The 16302-nt window shown below is 41.2% G+C and overlaps 1 protein-coding gene across 1 annotated transcript; it reads left to right on the top strand.

The window, feature by feature from the left end:
- The first annotated feature begins 659 nt into the window (after positions 1 to 659).
- Positions 660 to 16033, top strand: LOC144078842 (uncharacterized protein C1orf21 homolog). The gene is made up of 6 exons (XM_077607256.1): positions 660 to 900; positions 9432 to 9555; positions 12751 to 12836; positions 13208 to 13272; positions 14594 to 14654; positions 14936 to 16033. The coding sequence occupies exons 2-6, from the start codon at positions 9465 to 9467 to the stop codon at positions 14981 to 14983; spliced, it is 351 nt and encodes a 116-aa protein (XP_077463382.1). The 5' UTR covers positions 660 to 900; positions 9432 to 9464; the 3' UTR covers positions 14984 to 16033.
- The last annotated feature ends 269 nt before the right edge of the window (positions 16034 to 16302 follow it).

A 16302-nucleotide genomic window follows, 5' to 3' on the forward strand; every position in this document is an offset into this window, starting at 1 on the left:
ATTTTTTAATGTATTTTTCAATACTAAAAAAAATATTTCAAAGTAACAAAACGTGGTATCGTTACCGTACCGTATTGGACGATACCACACAATGTTGGAATTGGTATCGTCAGCTGAAATAAATATATTGCTATTTTATTTTACCCAAAAACTTGGTATCGGTACAGTATTGGCGCACGGTGATGGAATTGGTATTGTTAGCAAAAAAATTGTGTTGCTATAAAAAAAAAAACTTTATCGATACAGTATCGGCATTGGGCGATACCACACAGTGTTGGAATTGGTATCGTTAGCTTGAAGAAATAAATTGCTATATATATTTATTTATTTATTTTACCAAAAAGTATTGGAAGTATTGGCACACGGTGACGGAATTGTTATCGTTAGCTAAAAAATAGTGTTGCTACTTAAAAAAAAAACTTAGCATCGTTACAGTATTGGCATTGGCCTATACCACTCAAAATTGGAAACGGTATCGTTAGCTAAAATAGTATTATGTTGTGGCAACAGTTGTACAGATATTAATGTCATTCTACCCTATCTTTAGGGCGGCTCCGTGGAATAAAGATAATGTTCTTAATTTTTTTATGGTCTTGTGGTAGTATAACGACATATTTGTACTTAACCCACCCCTTCGCAGGGCGGAGAAGAGGGTGGTTCCGTCCGCCGTGATTGGAGGCTAGTCTGGGCGGCAAGATGGCTGCATTGGCGCCCTCACTCAATAGCGGCATCCTGGTGGAATGACGCAAAGCGCACACTTTGCCTCCAGTCTTCCGTGGTTATACTTCCCCCCCCGCCCGAGCCTCCTCCTCCTCCGCCACCAACACCGCCGACGCCGAGCCCGGAAGAAGACGGAACGACTTGGAACGTGGACCGAACGGAACCGGCTCCTCTTGCCTCGTGAGTACTTTGTTTTCCTCCGTGTGCCGAGCTTCCTTCCTCGGCTCTCGGTTTTTTTTTCGTGGTGGTGCTTGTGGTGGTGGTGGTTGTTGTTGTTTTCGTCTTCCCCGGCGTCGTGTCGGTTCCCCTGGGTTTCTTCCCGTGTTCCCAACTCGTTCGCCCGGAGGCTCCCGTCGACAACCCTTGCGCCCTCCGCCGGTCTGGTTCGTTCCACACCGGGTTCGCGAGGCCTTTCAACCGGGTGGGAAGAAGCAGTCAACAGATGGAAAGGGAAGGAAACCACGGAGCTGCTGTTTTGCTGGAACTGAAAGTGGCAGCAATTTCCCAGCCGAGCGACGTCACGGTAGCGATTTTTTTTACGGGAGAACACTTCGTACCGCGTGCCAAACGAAAAAGTGCAAACTGAAAATACGCCGTTTTTTTTGGTTTTGTTAACGAGTTGTGGGGAAATATGGAACGTTGGGCTTGTCAGTGTGTTGCTAGGTCAGCAAAAATTCAGCTGTAGCTTGACCTAAAAGTTGAATTTGTTCCAAAAAAGCAGGTTCCTCACTCCATTTACTTGTGCATTAGCTTGATTTGAGTTTGGTTTCCGGATAAAACTCCCAATTCTGTTTAGTCAATCGGGCTGGAAAAAAGCTTTTTTCCCTCTTTATTTAACCGACTATTAAACTGATAAAAAATAGAACACGTATATTACTTGTTAGCATAGTTTTATAGAAGTCGTTCATTACTAATATGTAAATAAAACTAAATTAGCAATGAATACAACTGACATTCAGTACGCTTATGGACAAATTAATTATAGTTTATTTTAAATTTCACTGTATTGTCTAACAATAGCAGCGAGACATGTCCAATTCTTTGAAACTGGGAGGTTTGGCAGTAACCCTATTTTTTAATACGATGAACATGTTTTGGTATACGTTTGAATTTATATGTATTTTAGCGTTTTTTAAAGATTTATTTAAAAACTAAAACATGTTTCAGTTTCCGTTCCTTAATCAGAAAATTCATAATTTTAAATATATATTAACATCGGTCATTTTTTCTTTTTATTCGATTTTTTTTCATTATTTATTTAATCATTAACTCATTTTAATAAGGTAGGATTATTTTTTTCTCTTAAAGTTATTTGGGAAAAAAATATATATATATATATTCCGGTATTATTATTATTTTTGCAATAGATTCTATTTTTAAATGAGAACATTTCCTACTAATACGGTAAAGTAAATACGATTAGAACTATTTTCAGCTTTCACTTTAATTTTTAGACTTTACAAAAACAATAGGAAAACAGTAAATATTCTATATCATCGTTTAAAATCAATCTTAAAACACAAAGACGACCAACGAATTATTTTCGCGGGCCGCATAAAATGACCTGGCGGGCCGGAGCTGGCCCCTGCCCCGCCACTTTGACACCAGCGATCAATACCGTTCCCCGAGCAAGCGCGCCGACAAAGTTTCTCGTCATCACATTTAACACCCGTTGAATGTTCGTTGGTCCACCCCTCCCAGTCAAAATGAATTGGACGTCCATCACAGTCAATGGCAGCCAATAAAAACCCTTAAAGCAGATTCATTGTTTCTGCCGCTGATGCATCCATTTGGTCCCCGGAGCGATCCTAACCCGATCAACGGCAGATGACAACATCCGCTTGACGTCCACCGCGCCACCCCCGCCCGGCGCAAAAGTAGGCGTGGCTGGAACGGGGTGTCACGCCCCCCCCCCCCCCCCCCCCCCGTCTGTAAATTTGCTCGCCGATTTATCCCGTCTCTACGTAGATCTGCTCGAGCCCTCTGTCGCTTTTAAGCCGGCGTCTCAATCTCGTTCTCATTTGAGGTTAAATCATCGTTAACCCTTTCAAAGCTTGCCAGCACGTGATATTTTACCGGATTGAATAGATTGGACTTGGCTGAACCGCAACCAATAGTCTTTTTCTTAGTAAAATAAAGCAAAAAAAGGGCCCACCCCAAAAAAATACCGTATTTTCTTGCATATATGCCGTATTTGTCGCTAAAAAAATGATAACTGAATCGAGGGTACAGCTTATATGCGCATAAATTAGACTTAACATGCACAAAACGCATTAATGCAAGAAAATGTGGCCGATACGGTCATTTATTTCAAAACGGAGAAAAGATAAACAGATAAATTCTCAATTTCGTCACACGCAGTTTCTGCGTGTGATGACAAGTAGGCTTTTTGTGTTGTGGTAATGACGACATGGCCTATGTCCGATTATTATTATTATTATATAAAACAAAAACAACAACATTTATTTTGACATCTTTGAATGAAATTCAAGAAAAAATAAACCGTATCTTGCATAAAATACGAAAAAACTCACTTGCGGGTTTGTTTTTTATTTCTTTAACTATTCAATAAAGTAAACAATTTGAAAAGCATTAAAAAAAATGAGATAATATTGTCCTTTACTTTTTGTGTCGCTAATGCCGCTAGGAAAAAGGGTCTTAAAATCTAAAAAAAAATCTCTTTCCCACTACAATATATATATATTTTTTACATTCAGCAATTCTGTTTTCGAATTTTTACTGGTCTAAAAATAGGGCAGCCCGGTGGAATAGTGGATAGCGTTTTGGCCTCGCAGTTCGGCGGTCGAGGGTCTGATCCCAGACCTCACTGTGTAGAGTTAGCATTTTCTCCAGGTACTTTGGTTTCGACCCCACATTCCCAAAACATGCATGCTAGACTAATTGTATGCTAAATTTCTCCTAGTTATGATTGGTTGTTTGTCACTTTGCGATCCTGTGATTGGCTGGCGACTAATTTCGGCAAAATTTATCAGATTGGGAGTGAAATGTTTTTTTTTAAAATAGCATGGGAACATCGCAAATTCTCTAGCATGTATCCTCCATGTTTTGTATTGCTCTAAACGCTAAGCTAGGTCAGCTACGTTGGTCGTTGAGGCACCACAGCGGTCAGGTGTAACGCGTTCAAGCCCCCGAAGTCAGCGTAACGTGATCCCGCCATGGTGCAGGGTCGCTCGCTCGCGCAGCTTCTCTGCCCTTCAAATGGCCTCGCTGACACGGGACAATAAAAAAGAAAAAAAAAGCCGTATTCAACCGCATATGGCGTCCGTCGCGCTCCGTTGCCAATCGAGGCGCGGCGCAGGGGGTTCGTCCGCTTCACGTGGATGTGTTTACGCTCCCGCGTTTCAGAGTCCACGGAGGCAGGGTTCATCTTGGCCTTATCTGTCCATTTCCTGCCAGATCGCGGGTGTCCAATTTCAGGCACGGGGGCCGCAGACGGCCCCGGTGTGGTCTTCCATGTGGCCGTGTGGGGGTGGAGCTTGCATTTTTGCTAAGATAAGATTTAAATAAAACTTTGTACTCTTCAGTGAGTGATGTAGGACTACAGAAATCAAAGGATAAATACTGTTTTCCTTTTATATTTACAAAAATATACATACATTTTTCAATCTGAATTTTAACACTAACAAAATCAGACAATGTGAAAGCCATATTGCATCTATTCATGTTTTTTTTAAATTCATTCATTCATTTTCTGAACCACTTTATCCTCATTAGGGTCACGGGGGGTGCCGGAGCCTATCCCAGCTGACGTCGGGGCCAGAGGCGGGGGACACCTTGAATCGGTGGCCAGCCAATCGCAGGGCACGACGAGACAAACGACCAATCACTCAAAGCTAGGGGCAATTTAGAGTGTCCAATCATGCATGTTTTTGTGAATGTATGAGGAAACTGGAGTACCTGGAGAAAACCCACATTGGCCCAGAAAGAACATGATTACTCCACACCGGTGGACCAACATGGATTCGAACCCAGGACCCCAGAGCTGTGAGGCCGACTTGCTACCCACTCAAGCCAACGCACTGCCCTAATTTATTTATTAATTCATTCAAATTCGCCAGTTGACGAGTGGTTAGCGGGTCGACCTCACGGTTCTGAGGTCCAGGGTTCAAACCCATCCGAGGTTTGGCCCTTCCTGGGTACTCCAGTTTCCTCCTACATCCCAAAAAACATGCATGCTAGGCTAGGCTAACCGACTGAACACGCTAACTTGACCCTAGTACTCCCTAGCTATGATGGGTTATCCTTTCTCTCCTCTTGCCCTGCGATTGGCTGCCCACCGATCCCGCGTGTCCCTCACCAGGTGCCCGTAGTGGGCTGGGGGTAGCCTCTAGCACCCCCCGCGACCCTCGTGAGGATAAGCAATCCGCAAAATGGATGATTATTATTATTTTTTCCAGTCGGCAACAGTCTTGCGTTCCACCGGCTCCGCCCCTTTCAAGCTTTTACGACCGGCTACCAAAGTCCATATACAGTAGACTTCTATTTAAACGCCACTGTTTTTTTTTTTTAACCGGCGCAAACACGGGCGCGGCGCCAAAGCGCGTGCACGCCGAACAACCCGACAATCTTCCGCGGCGCACGCCACAACTATGCAGAGAGTCCCATGCCGTCAATCAGCGACCACTTTTTTCACGCTGGTGAACAGAGGCGCTCCTGTCCGAGCCGACCCCCGCCCCTTCCCGTGTCACCACGCGCGACGTTAACCCCTTCCTCGCCGTCGACGGGGGTCCCGTCGTCTCCCCGTCAATGGCGAGGAATGAAGTCCAGGATGAAAAATAGCGTCTGGCTGGCGGCCGAGTGCGCGGTGGCTTTGAGTAAATATTATGGCGTGTGAGAGAGTAGCCGCTCCAAAGTAAGCTCCCGTATCGACAGGTCTCGCGATTCACGGATCACCGTTCGATCCCCGTATTGCACTTTAAGGCGAATATTGCAATTTCTCTATGAAAAAAAACTTCTATGGAGGTAAAAGTACATTTTTAATCCATTTCTGATCATTTATATCATGCAGCACTGAAGAAAACATATTTTTGATTTGTTTGAAGAACATGTGGTCTTTAATATTGGTTATTTATTCAATTTCTAGCACTGAATAAAGAACAGGCAGGTCAAAATATTAGCTTTAGCATTCCAGATATGCTAACCAAATAGACAAAAACTAACTTGTAAAAGTTAAAACGGTGTAAAATAACATAGATGCAACAGTACTGAGGTATAAAACTGTTTTTCTTTGGGCTTTTAAACTTAGTGTTAGCGTTTTGTGGTGCGTGCTGCCAACTAGTGGACAGGAGTTGAAATGCATGCACCATATTGTTTAATGCAATGTGCAATGGAATATCCTGATATACAATATAATTTTGAATGGAATCAAACTTAAAACAGATATAATTACTTTACCTTTAATGTCAACAAAACTTTACGACTAAGAACTCCTTATTTTTTTATTTTATTGTGTTAAAAACTGTGAAAAAATGTCAGATGCTATTAGAAATTTAAAAAAAAAAAGATCATTTTAGTTCAGATTACCCAATCCGATACATTGTAACTTAACGCTCCAACTAAAGATAAACAAAAGCACTCCAATCTACTGATTCAACATTTTTTTTTCAACACGCTGCCATAAAGCCGATAACTAGAGTGTCATATCGTTGCTTCTGGCTAAATTCCATTTCGCTTTCTACAACGTGTCGTCACCACCGAGCGTAAAAGGACATCGTTAGCGCAGTTGGCGTTCTCGAGGCGGGTGGGGGTCACGACGCCTGGCGTGAAAGTCATTCGTCAAAGCCGCCGCTTGTTGTGACGGAGACGTCGTGGCCGTGAATTGAGGCCCCCGTTGTTCTTATGCAACGCTTTAGCGTTCCCCCTCACGCCGCGTCCTTCTCGCTGGCGTTTTGTCCAAAAGAAAACTCGCCGTTCTTAGCCCGTCTTTCACAAGAAAAACCTGAGAATCCGGTCGAAGAATTTAAGAAACAAAGGCTTGAAACCGCAAGAGAAGTCGGAATGTTAGCCTCGGCGTGGCTAACATCCCAAGCTAGCATTTGCACTAATAGCATTTTTTTTTGTGTATTCCTGATAATGACATGTTAGTTTATATTTTTTTAAGTACTATTATTATTCTACTTTCTATACTTTTCTTTACTATTATTTACATTTTCTATACTATTATAATTTTAAAAATTAAAGTAATTGTTGTCATGGCATGATGACGACACGGCTTTAATTCATTGGCTAGGCGTCCAATTTGTTTGAAGTGGGAGGGGCGGCAGCTCAAGAAAGAACTTTCATTGGCTGCCGCACGAGAAAGATGTATTACATATTATATATTTTATACCTCATTGTTTGCCATTGATGGCGATAGATGTCCAGTCCCTTTTTTTATTGAATTGAATGCTTTTTATTGTCATTATATATTATTATAATGAGATTTAAAGCTTCACCACCAAATGCACAAATAACAACAACAAACAAACAGACTAATAAATCATCTAAATCGTCAACTCGATTTCATGTGGGCCGGATGGACCATTTTAGATATAATATTTATATATTTTTTAATAAATGTATGAAAAGAACTGGATTAAAAGCCCTTAATATTCAGTTTTTTTATAGATCTAAAACAATGTTTATTTTAGCTTATATATATATTTAGATTTTACAAAATGATTTTTGAACTAAACACACAGAAAAAATGGATTATAAAATTTAAATTATTGATTTCAAAGGGGGAAAATCAGGAAATTGAATATACATCTATACTCTTCATTTGAATTTGATCCTAAAACAGAAAGTTGGCACTCATGATTTACTTTCCCGGGCCGCACAAAATGATGCGGCGGGCCAGATTTGGCCCCCAGGCCGCCACTTTGACACATGTGATCTTAATAATCAATAATCAATAAATTATAATATAATCAATAAACAAGTAAGAAATAATAAATAAGTAGTCCAAATAATAAGTCGGGAAGTGCAAAAATAACAACAACAAAGTGGGAAAAATGAGTGGGAAAGAAGGACCAAATCTGATTGGACGTCAATGGTGCTGAAACGTGATCTCTTGTGAAAAGTTGAAATGAAATGAAGAGAAGTCAAAGCAAAGGACATATTTCCTCCCAAACAAAAAAAGCTGATGTGAAAGCGTACTCTCATCACTTTTTCTTTCCAGGAACGAGCGTTTTTTCACGTGTGAGAAAAACAACTCAAAACTGTCAAATACAGGTGTCAAAGTGGCGGCCCGGGGGCCATCTCTGGCCCACTGCATCATTTTGTGCGGCCCGGGAAAGTAAATCATTTCTGTTTTATGATCAAATTCAAATGATGATTACACATGTAAATTGAATATTTGCTGGTTTTCCCCTTTTTAAATCAATAATTGCATTTTTTTTTAAATTTATTTTCGATAACAACATTTTATTTTTTTGTCTTTGTTTAAAATGCATTTTTTAAATCAGGTTTAGATCGATAAAATGGAATATTTAGGGCTTTTGATCGATTTCTTTTACTCCGATTTAAAAAAATAAAATTAAAAAATTAAAAAAAATCTAACTTTTTCTGAAATTTGTCCTCTTTCCCTTTTTATTTTTAAATATAAAACAAAAGGTTAAAACATTATTTTTATGTAATATTATCTTTCTGTTCTAATTAATTTTTTAAATAAATAAATGTAAAAAATCCACTGCAAGAGAATATTTGCTACTAAGAGTAGATTTGTGCTCATTTTATTGTCCAAAAATTAATTGATACAATTAAAACTACGACGTGGCTTGTGACAAAAATGAGTTTTCTGTAAACTAAACTTTTTTTTTTACAGATTAAAAGTTTTGAGACACTTGACCATTTGTTTGGATGAAAAATTATCTCAAAACTTTTAAGATCCTTAAACTCATATACAACGGAATTGACTCATTTTTGTGTTTTTTTTTTCGGGCCTACTAACTCTGGCGTTTCCAAGCGAGTCCCGCCTCTGCGTCTCATTTATAGCCGGGTTGTTGCGCCTCCCCCGCGCGCAACCCGAATTAGAGCTCGCAGCCTGGCATTATCCCGCGATTGCAGCAAATGCTCTCGCGCCGCTCTATTTTTAGCCCCCAGCTACTGGCAAATTGACGTTTCAAAACACGCAAATGAGAGGCCTTCAATATCGACCTGTGCAGTTTCCGCTAAGTTAGCGTCCAGTCCGTTTTGATTCCCGGCCCATCCCAGGACCGGGCGTCTTGCGCCGTCAACGGCGGGCGAACTAGGGCCTAGAAAATGCTTAAAACTTCATTTACCGTATTATACCGTATACACAGTGAAGAGGACAAAACATATTTTAGCATTAGCATGTTTTTTTTTTCAATTAGAAAGCAAGAAGAACATACGTTAAAGTAGCAAATGGAGAATAACTGGCTAAATCGGTTAACGTCAGTTTTTCAGATAATTATAGCTTTGAAAAACAAGAGACTGTCGGCGGCCAGAGAGAAAAAAATACAGTAAATGCTCGTTTATGGTGGTTTTTAGGTTCCAAAACCTGCCAGTGAATATCCGCCATATATGGACAGTGTTTTTAGGGTGTCTATTTAACATTATTCGAAGTCTCGGTACTATTATTTAACTCCTCAGGGTTAACGCTACCCTCTAGCGGCCACTTTGATGATGTCCAATTATGTCTTTCCGAGCGGGAAATAAAAAGTGACCGTTGTGTGTTATTTGCCGCTCAGGTGGGAGTGCGATGAGGAGAGCGTGAGGAGGCCATGGGCTGCGCCTCGGCCAAGCAGGTGTCGACCGTGCCCAACGACGACGACGGACGAGGGAAGGCCTACGGCAACGGAGACCTCTTTGGCGGTCAGTCGCTAACGTTAGCCCGGCTGACCTTTCTATGCCTTTTCTGTACAATTAGACGCACATTCAACCAATGGCCTTTCGTAGAATTTGTTTCATATATCAAGCACGCTTGATTATAAGACGCATTCGTGGTCGTAATAGTGGTGGTGGTGGTGGTGGTGGTAGTAGTAGTAGTAGTACTGGTAGTAGTAGTAATAGTGGTGGTGATGGTGGTGATAGTAGTAGTGGTAGTAGTAGTGGTGGTGGTGGTAGTAGTAGTGGTGGTAGTGGTAGTCGTGGTAGTAATAATGGTGGTGGTGGTTGTTGTAGTAGTAGTAATAGTGGTGGTGGTGTTAGTAGTATTGGTAGTATTGGTAGTGGTGGTAGTAGTTGTTGTTGTAGTAGTAGTAGTAGTGGTAGTAGTAATAGTGGTAGTGGTGGTAGTATTAGTAGTATTGGTAGTAGTAGTAGTAGTAGTGGTAGTAGTAATAGTGGTGGTGGTAGTGGTGGTAGTAGTAGTAGTGGTAGTAGTGGTAGTAGTGGTAGTAGTGGTAGTAATAATGGTGGTGGTGGTGGTGGTGGTGGTAGTAGTGGTAGTATTGGTAGTAGTGGTAGTAATAATGGTGGTGGTGGTAGTAGTAGGAGCAGTAGCAGTGGTGGTAGTGGTGGTAGTAGTAGTAGTGATGGTGGTAGTGGTGGTGGTAGTAGTAGAATTAGTAGGTGATTGTGTCATACATAAATTTGATGAAGCGTAGTAGTAATAGTAGTAAAAGTAGTAACTAGATAGAGCTGTAGGAGTAGTGGGTTGTGTTATTGATCCACTAGATGGAGCTTTAGGACTAGTAGTAGTGGTAGTAGTAGTAGTAATAGTGTTTAGGGAATTGTATTTTTTTGATCAACTATATTGAGCTGTGCTAAATAATTAACCAATATTGATCAATTTATAAAGCACATGGGATTATGAAGCCAATTTTTGAGTCTTTTCCTTGCGCCTTATAGTGCGGAAAATACGGTGCTTCAATTATTTTAGCAAATTGTGCGTTTGTACATATTCATATTGAATTAAGCACCACTGGTTTCCATGCTTTGTTTTTTTAACTGTTTTTTTCCCCGACTCATCTCACCATCCGTGCCTGCAGTGTGTCTATATACGCCGTGCATACACTTGATTAAAATGTCAAATTTGGCAGGAAAGGGGCACTTTGGGGGCGGGGTCATAGCAAATCTTTTTCTCCCTCAATTAATAAGGATTGAGTGCGTTGGCGTGCGCGTGTTTGTCTTCTAGTCAGCACGTCAACAGATTCTCCCGCTCTAAAAACGTTTGTGTCCCAGATATTGTCAGATTGCGCTGACTAAACCCCTGCCGACCCTTCATCCCCTCCCCTCCCGTCCTCTCCCCTCCCTCCCCCCTTCACTCTCGCACAATAACCGGAAAAGGCTCAGCTCCGTGACACAAACACTGTCGCACTTTTGCCAACCCTTGGACGATGTTTTGGTATGACTGTGTGAAGGTGTCTTTTCCTATATGTGACATAAGCGTGCCAATTATATATATATATTTTTAAATGTATTGGCCCGAATATAAGACGGTTTTTTTTTGCTTTGAAAAAGTGTGGGTCGTCTTACATTCGGGGTCTAGACTTGTCTTGTCTACAGGTGTTGCTCCAATGAAAATGTTAGCGCATCGTCGCCACGTCGGGAGATAAGACGAGGCGATAACGCGGTGGCTCGCTCGCTAGGAGGCAACCGTTGACTGACGCGGGGGACGGTTACCACGACAACAGACGATTAAACGCCCATTAGCGCTCGACGCTACGCAGACCAATCGCTCCCAGCGCGGCAAGAAGCGACACATTTTCTGTTTTGACACGATGAAGCGTCCTCGACTCGAGACGTCTTCTGGCGAGACTCTCGGCGCCATTGGCGAGGATAGACGTCCAATGACAAGGCTCATGGTATCATTTGACTATTTGAGTATTTATCGCGAGTTGAAGTCAAATCTATTTGAATTGGGAGGCTGGCAGACCTCCCTCACGCCAATAAATTTAAGAACATGATAAAATTATTCTTTATTTTTTTATTTTTTTTTATTAATACACTTTTTGGGGGGGTTTAAATGTGAATTTGAAATTTCTATATACTGGTCATTACTTTTCGATGTATTTCTTTCATTTTGGATTTTAGCAATATTTTGCAACGTCTATATATTTTGAATTCAAATTCATCCCGGCGGACGAGTGTGTCAAAGTGGCGGCCCGCGGGCCAAATCTGGCCCGCCGCGTCATTTTGTGTGGCCCGGGAAAGTAAATCATGAGTGCCGACTTTCTGTTTTAGGATTAAATTCAAATGAAGAGTATAGATGTATATCAAATTTCCTGATTTTTTCCCCCTTTTAAATCAATAATTATCATTTTTTCATCCATTTTTTCTGTGTTTTTAGTTCAAAAATAATTTTGTAAAATCAAAAAAATATATTTAAAAAAAAGCTAAAATAAACATTGATTTAGATCTATAAAAACTGATTTTTCAGGGATTTTAATCCAGTTCTTTTAATCCATTTATTTTTAAAAATCTAAATATTATATCTAATATGGTCCGGCCCACGTGAAATCAAGTTGACGTTAAAGTGGCCCGCGAACCAACCCGAGTCTGACACCTCTGGGTTAGAGCGTCGGCCTCACAGTTCGGGGGTCCTGGGTTTGATCCCAGGTCACTTTTGATGTTCTCCCGGGGCCTGTGTGGGTTTTCTCCAGATACTCCGGTTTTCTCCCACATTCCCAAAACACTCATGCTAGGCTAGGCTAGCTGGTTGAACACCCTTAATTGTCCCTAGCTATGATTTGTCTCCTTGTGCCTTGCGATTGGCTGGCCATCAATTTAGGGTGGTGTGTCCTAAAGTCAGCTGGGTTAGGCTCCGGCACCCCTGCAGCCCTTATGCGGATAATCGTTTCAGAAAATGAATGAATTCCGCCATCAAGGGGCCAAATGCTAATACTAATAAATACGTATTTCCCCACAACATCAGGGGTGTCAAACTGGCGGCCTGGGGGCCCAAAATGGCCGCCGCATCATTTCGATGGCCAACGACCTGCATACCTCAAATAATTTTTGGGGTCCAATTTTTCTGGTTAATAAATGGTGGAATATTAATTGTTACGACCGAGAGCTCATATGAATCCTCCTCATACTTCCTTTTCCTCTTTTATACCCCCCCAGATGAGTACAAGATGAAGGGCGTGGAGGAGGTCAAGTACATGAAGGGGGAGGAGAACCGGGTCAACGCGCGCAACCAGGAGAATCTGGTAAGAGAGAGACGCCACGCCGTCACGCGTTTAGAAGAAGACGGCTCCCGTCGCGGCTAAATCGCTTATTTTACGGCTCGATTTCATCGTTGAGGAATGAGACGTCCTCTCGAAACAGCCACGACGTAATGTCGGTCGTAAATCTCGCCGGGAACGGCAGAGCAGATGTCAGGTCGAGACGGTTACGGACAGCTAGCTAGCTGGCTAGCAGCTGGAAAGCAAGTTGTTAGCGTGAATGCCGTAAACTCATCGAGTAATATAGCAAATATTTAAAAACATGTTTTTTGGGGCACTCGTATGTCAAGGTATTACTGTCCATCTACTAAAGGATCTGATTTGTCTACGATAACATTCTCTGCATGTTTTTCCAGGAGAAAAGTAGCCTTCAGCAAAGGGGAAAGTTGCAGAAAGAGACGGCCGACAACAGTAAATCCAAGTACGTGCCCCATTTTCTGCATCCCTAATTAAAAAAGGACGGCGAGAGGTGGACAAATATTTTTCAATTAATTTGTACCCAGATTTATCATTTGTACCCACATATTGCTAATTTTTACCCACAGATTGCTAATTTTTACCCACAGATAGCTAATTTTTACCCACAGATTGCTAATTTTTACCCACAGATTGCTAATTTGTACCCCAAGATTGATAATTTGTACCCCCAGATTGCTAAACTATACCCACAGGTAGCTATTTTTTACCCACAGATTGCTATTTTTTTCCCCAGATTGCTAATTTTTCCCCAGATTGCTAATTTTTACCCCAGATTGCTAATCTTTACCCCAGATTGCTAATCTTTACCCCAGATTGCTAATCTTTACCCCAGATTGCTAATCTTTACCCCAGATTGCTAATCTTTACCCCAGATTGCTAATCTTTACCCCAGATTGCTAATCTTTACCCCCAGATTGCTAATATTTACCCCCAGATTGCTAATATTTACCCCAAGATTGCTAATCTTTACCCCCAGATTGCTAATTTTTACCCAGATTACTAATTTGTACCCAGATTGCTAAACTATGCCCACAGATAGCTAATTTTTACCCACAGATAGCTAATTTTTACCCACAGATAGCTAATTTTTACCCACAGATAGCTAATTTTTACCCACAGATAGCTAATTTTTACCCACAGATAGCTAATTTTTACCCACAGATAGCTAATTTTTACCCACAGATTGCTATTTTTTACCCACAGATTGCTAATTTCTACCCACAGATTGCTAATTTCTACCCACATCATGCTAATTTCTACCCACATCATGCTAATTTCTACCCACATCATGCTAATTTGTACCCCCAGATTGCTAATTTGTACCCACAAATTGCTAATTCTTACCTTTCAGATTGCTAATTTTTACCCCCAGGTTGCTAATTAGTTCCCACAGATTGCTAAACTGTGAGTACCGTTTAGTATTCCACGTGTACTGTTTAGTATTCCGTGGGTACAGTTTAGTAATCCGTGGTTACATATTAGTTATGATTATAGTTTTTTTACCGGGCGGCTCCGTCGCCGGCCCTGAAATAGTTAAGGCCGTTCATAGGAAGATTCAATGGTGGAAAAGTACTGGCCGGAGCCGGAGTTGACACTTTGACTTGACGGATATTGAAAGGACTTCCGGGCCGATCCGTTTCTCAGCGCACCACAGCAATGGAAAATTCTCATCATGCATTTGTTTGTGCCTCCTTCCTCCTCCCTCGAAAAAAAAAAAACCATCCATCCCTCCTTCCCTCCCTCCCTCCTACCCACACTCTCAGCATTCACACGTCAGAGAGCCAGCAGGAATTCTTCCGGTTGCTGGACGAGAAGATCGAGAAGGTGAGGAGGTTCAAATCTTTTGCAAGGCATTCTGGGAATTGGTGACGATACAGGGTGGGGCAAAAAAGAAGTCCAAGGAAGTTGCGTAGAAGCCCGGCTTGGAGTTATCTTGAATTTCTATTCCCATGACTTGGTTATTATTACCTGATAAGACTCCATAGATGAGTCATTTTAATTTTTTATTATTATTATGAAATCATTTAGGCATCATCATTTTGTAAATAAATGACATGTGCTTTTGTAAATGGAAACTGATCTCTTTTTTTTTTTTTGGTCACCAGGGTCGAGATTACTGCTCCGAGGAGGAAGAAGAGACGGAAGTGACATAGCGTCCAAGCCCCGCCCCCTCCAGCCCTGATTGGACACCCTGACAGTGCGCGTGTATGCGTGAGTGCTTTTTCCACACGCCATGGATACGCAAATGTAAGTACTTCAATCCAAGTGACAGAATGGGAGCCTTTTCTTTTTTTTTTTTTTTTTTTTGTTTTTTTCCTCTCTTCCCCCCGAGAGAGGGGCGGAGCCAATGGGGGACAAATGTGGCCAACCGCCATGGCGGAATGACTTTTGACCCATTTTGCCGGCTTTTTTCCAAGATTGCGTCGTCCTCCCTCCACAAAATCACACTTTTTTTTTTTTTAAGTTCACTGGCAGATATTCATTTCGGCATCCATTTTTTTTTTGATTTTTTTACATTTTTTGTTGGAGTACACGCGCGCAAACTAAGGCACTGTAGCAGTAAACGAGTAAAGGGGAGGATAAAGAAGATGGCCTCTTTTGTGTTTGGCTTTGTTTACCTTGTTGTATTATTTGGATACATTTTTTTCTTATTAAAATGGAAATGAAAACGTTTTCAGTTGTACTTTTGGCTTGGATAAAATCCAGTGAGTTAGTGTTCAACTCGAGGGGCGAGGGCCCGGATATGGACCGCCAGTTCACTTTGATTGGCCCATTGTAAGATTTTAGTCGTCTAATTGCGAGAACAAAACACGATTTAAATTTTGTTTGGGTTGATTTCATTTGGGATATCTTGTTTCATATTTTAACAATTTTGTTTATGTATTTTTTTCTGTTTACGTATTACAGTTAAGGGAGGGAAAATCAGGTTTCCATATCGACTAATTTCTTTTATTTATGATTTTTTTTTTTTTACGATTTTTTGTCCTTTGCTGTTTTTATTGAATGTTCTGTATTTCATATTTTTTTGTTTTACGACTATTTTCATGTACTTAAGTATTCCTCCAATATTTTATGTATCATTGTTAAATGTAAATTTGGGCACCAAAGCGGGGTTAAACTATTTTTTTACGTTCCATTTCATGTTTCATTATTCTATTGTTAGAAAGTAACATTGTGGGTAAAAATGACAGCAGTGGATTGGACCGCGGTCTCCGTGTTGAGTCATCGTGTGTGTGTGTGTGTGTGTGTGTGTTTGTTTGTTTGTGTGTTTGGTACAATGAGAGCACACAACACACGTATACTGACTCACATCTGTAAATAACTCGGTTTATAGAACAAGCTCCTGTTTCAGGTTGACGTCAGTGCAAAGAAAAGTCGCCATTGCCGGCAATTCTCGTCAAAATGCGGCGTCCAATCATCCCTTGTGCTGTCATTCTCACCAGTAGACATTCCAGCTATTTAAAGTAGGACG

This window comes from Stigmatopora argus, chromosome 8, assembly GCF_051989625.1.
Source record: "Stigmatopora argus isolate UIUO_Sarg chromosome 8, RoL_Sarg_1.0, whole genome shotgun sequence".
Taxonomy (NCBI): domain Eukaryota; kingdom Metazoa; phylum Chordata; class Actinopteri; order Syngnathiformes; family Syngnathidae; genus Stigmatopora; species Stigmatopora argus.

Coding starts and splice junctions, on each gene's coding strand:
- LOC144078842 (XM_077607256.1), top strand. CDS start 9,465: ATGGGCTGCGCCTCGGCCAAGCAGGTGTCGACCGTGCCCAACGACGAC. Junction 13,273..14,593: donor GCCGACAACAGTAAATCCAA/GTACGTGCCCCA, acceptor CCACACTCTCAG/CATTCACACGTCAGAGAGCC. Junction 14,655..14,935: donor TGGACGAGAAGATCGAGAAG/GTGAGGAGGTTC, acceptor TTTGGTCACCAG/GGTCGAGATTACTGCTCCGA.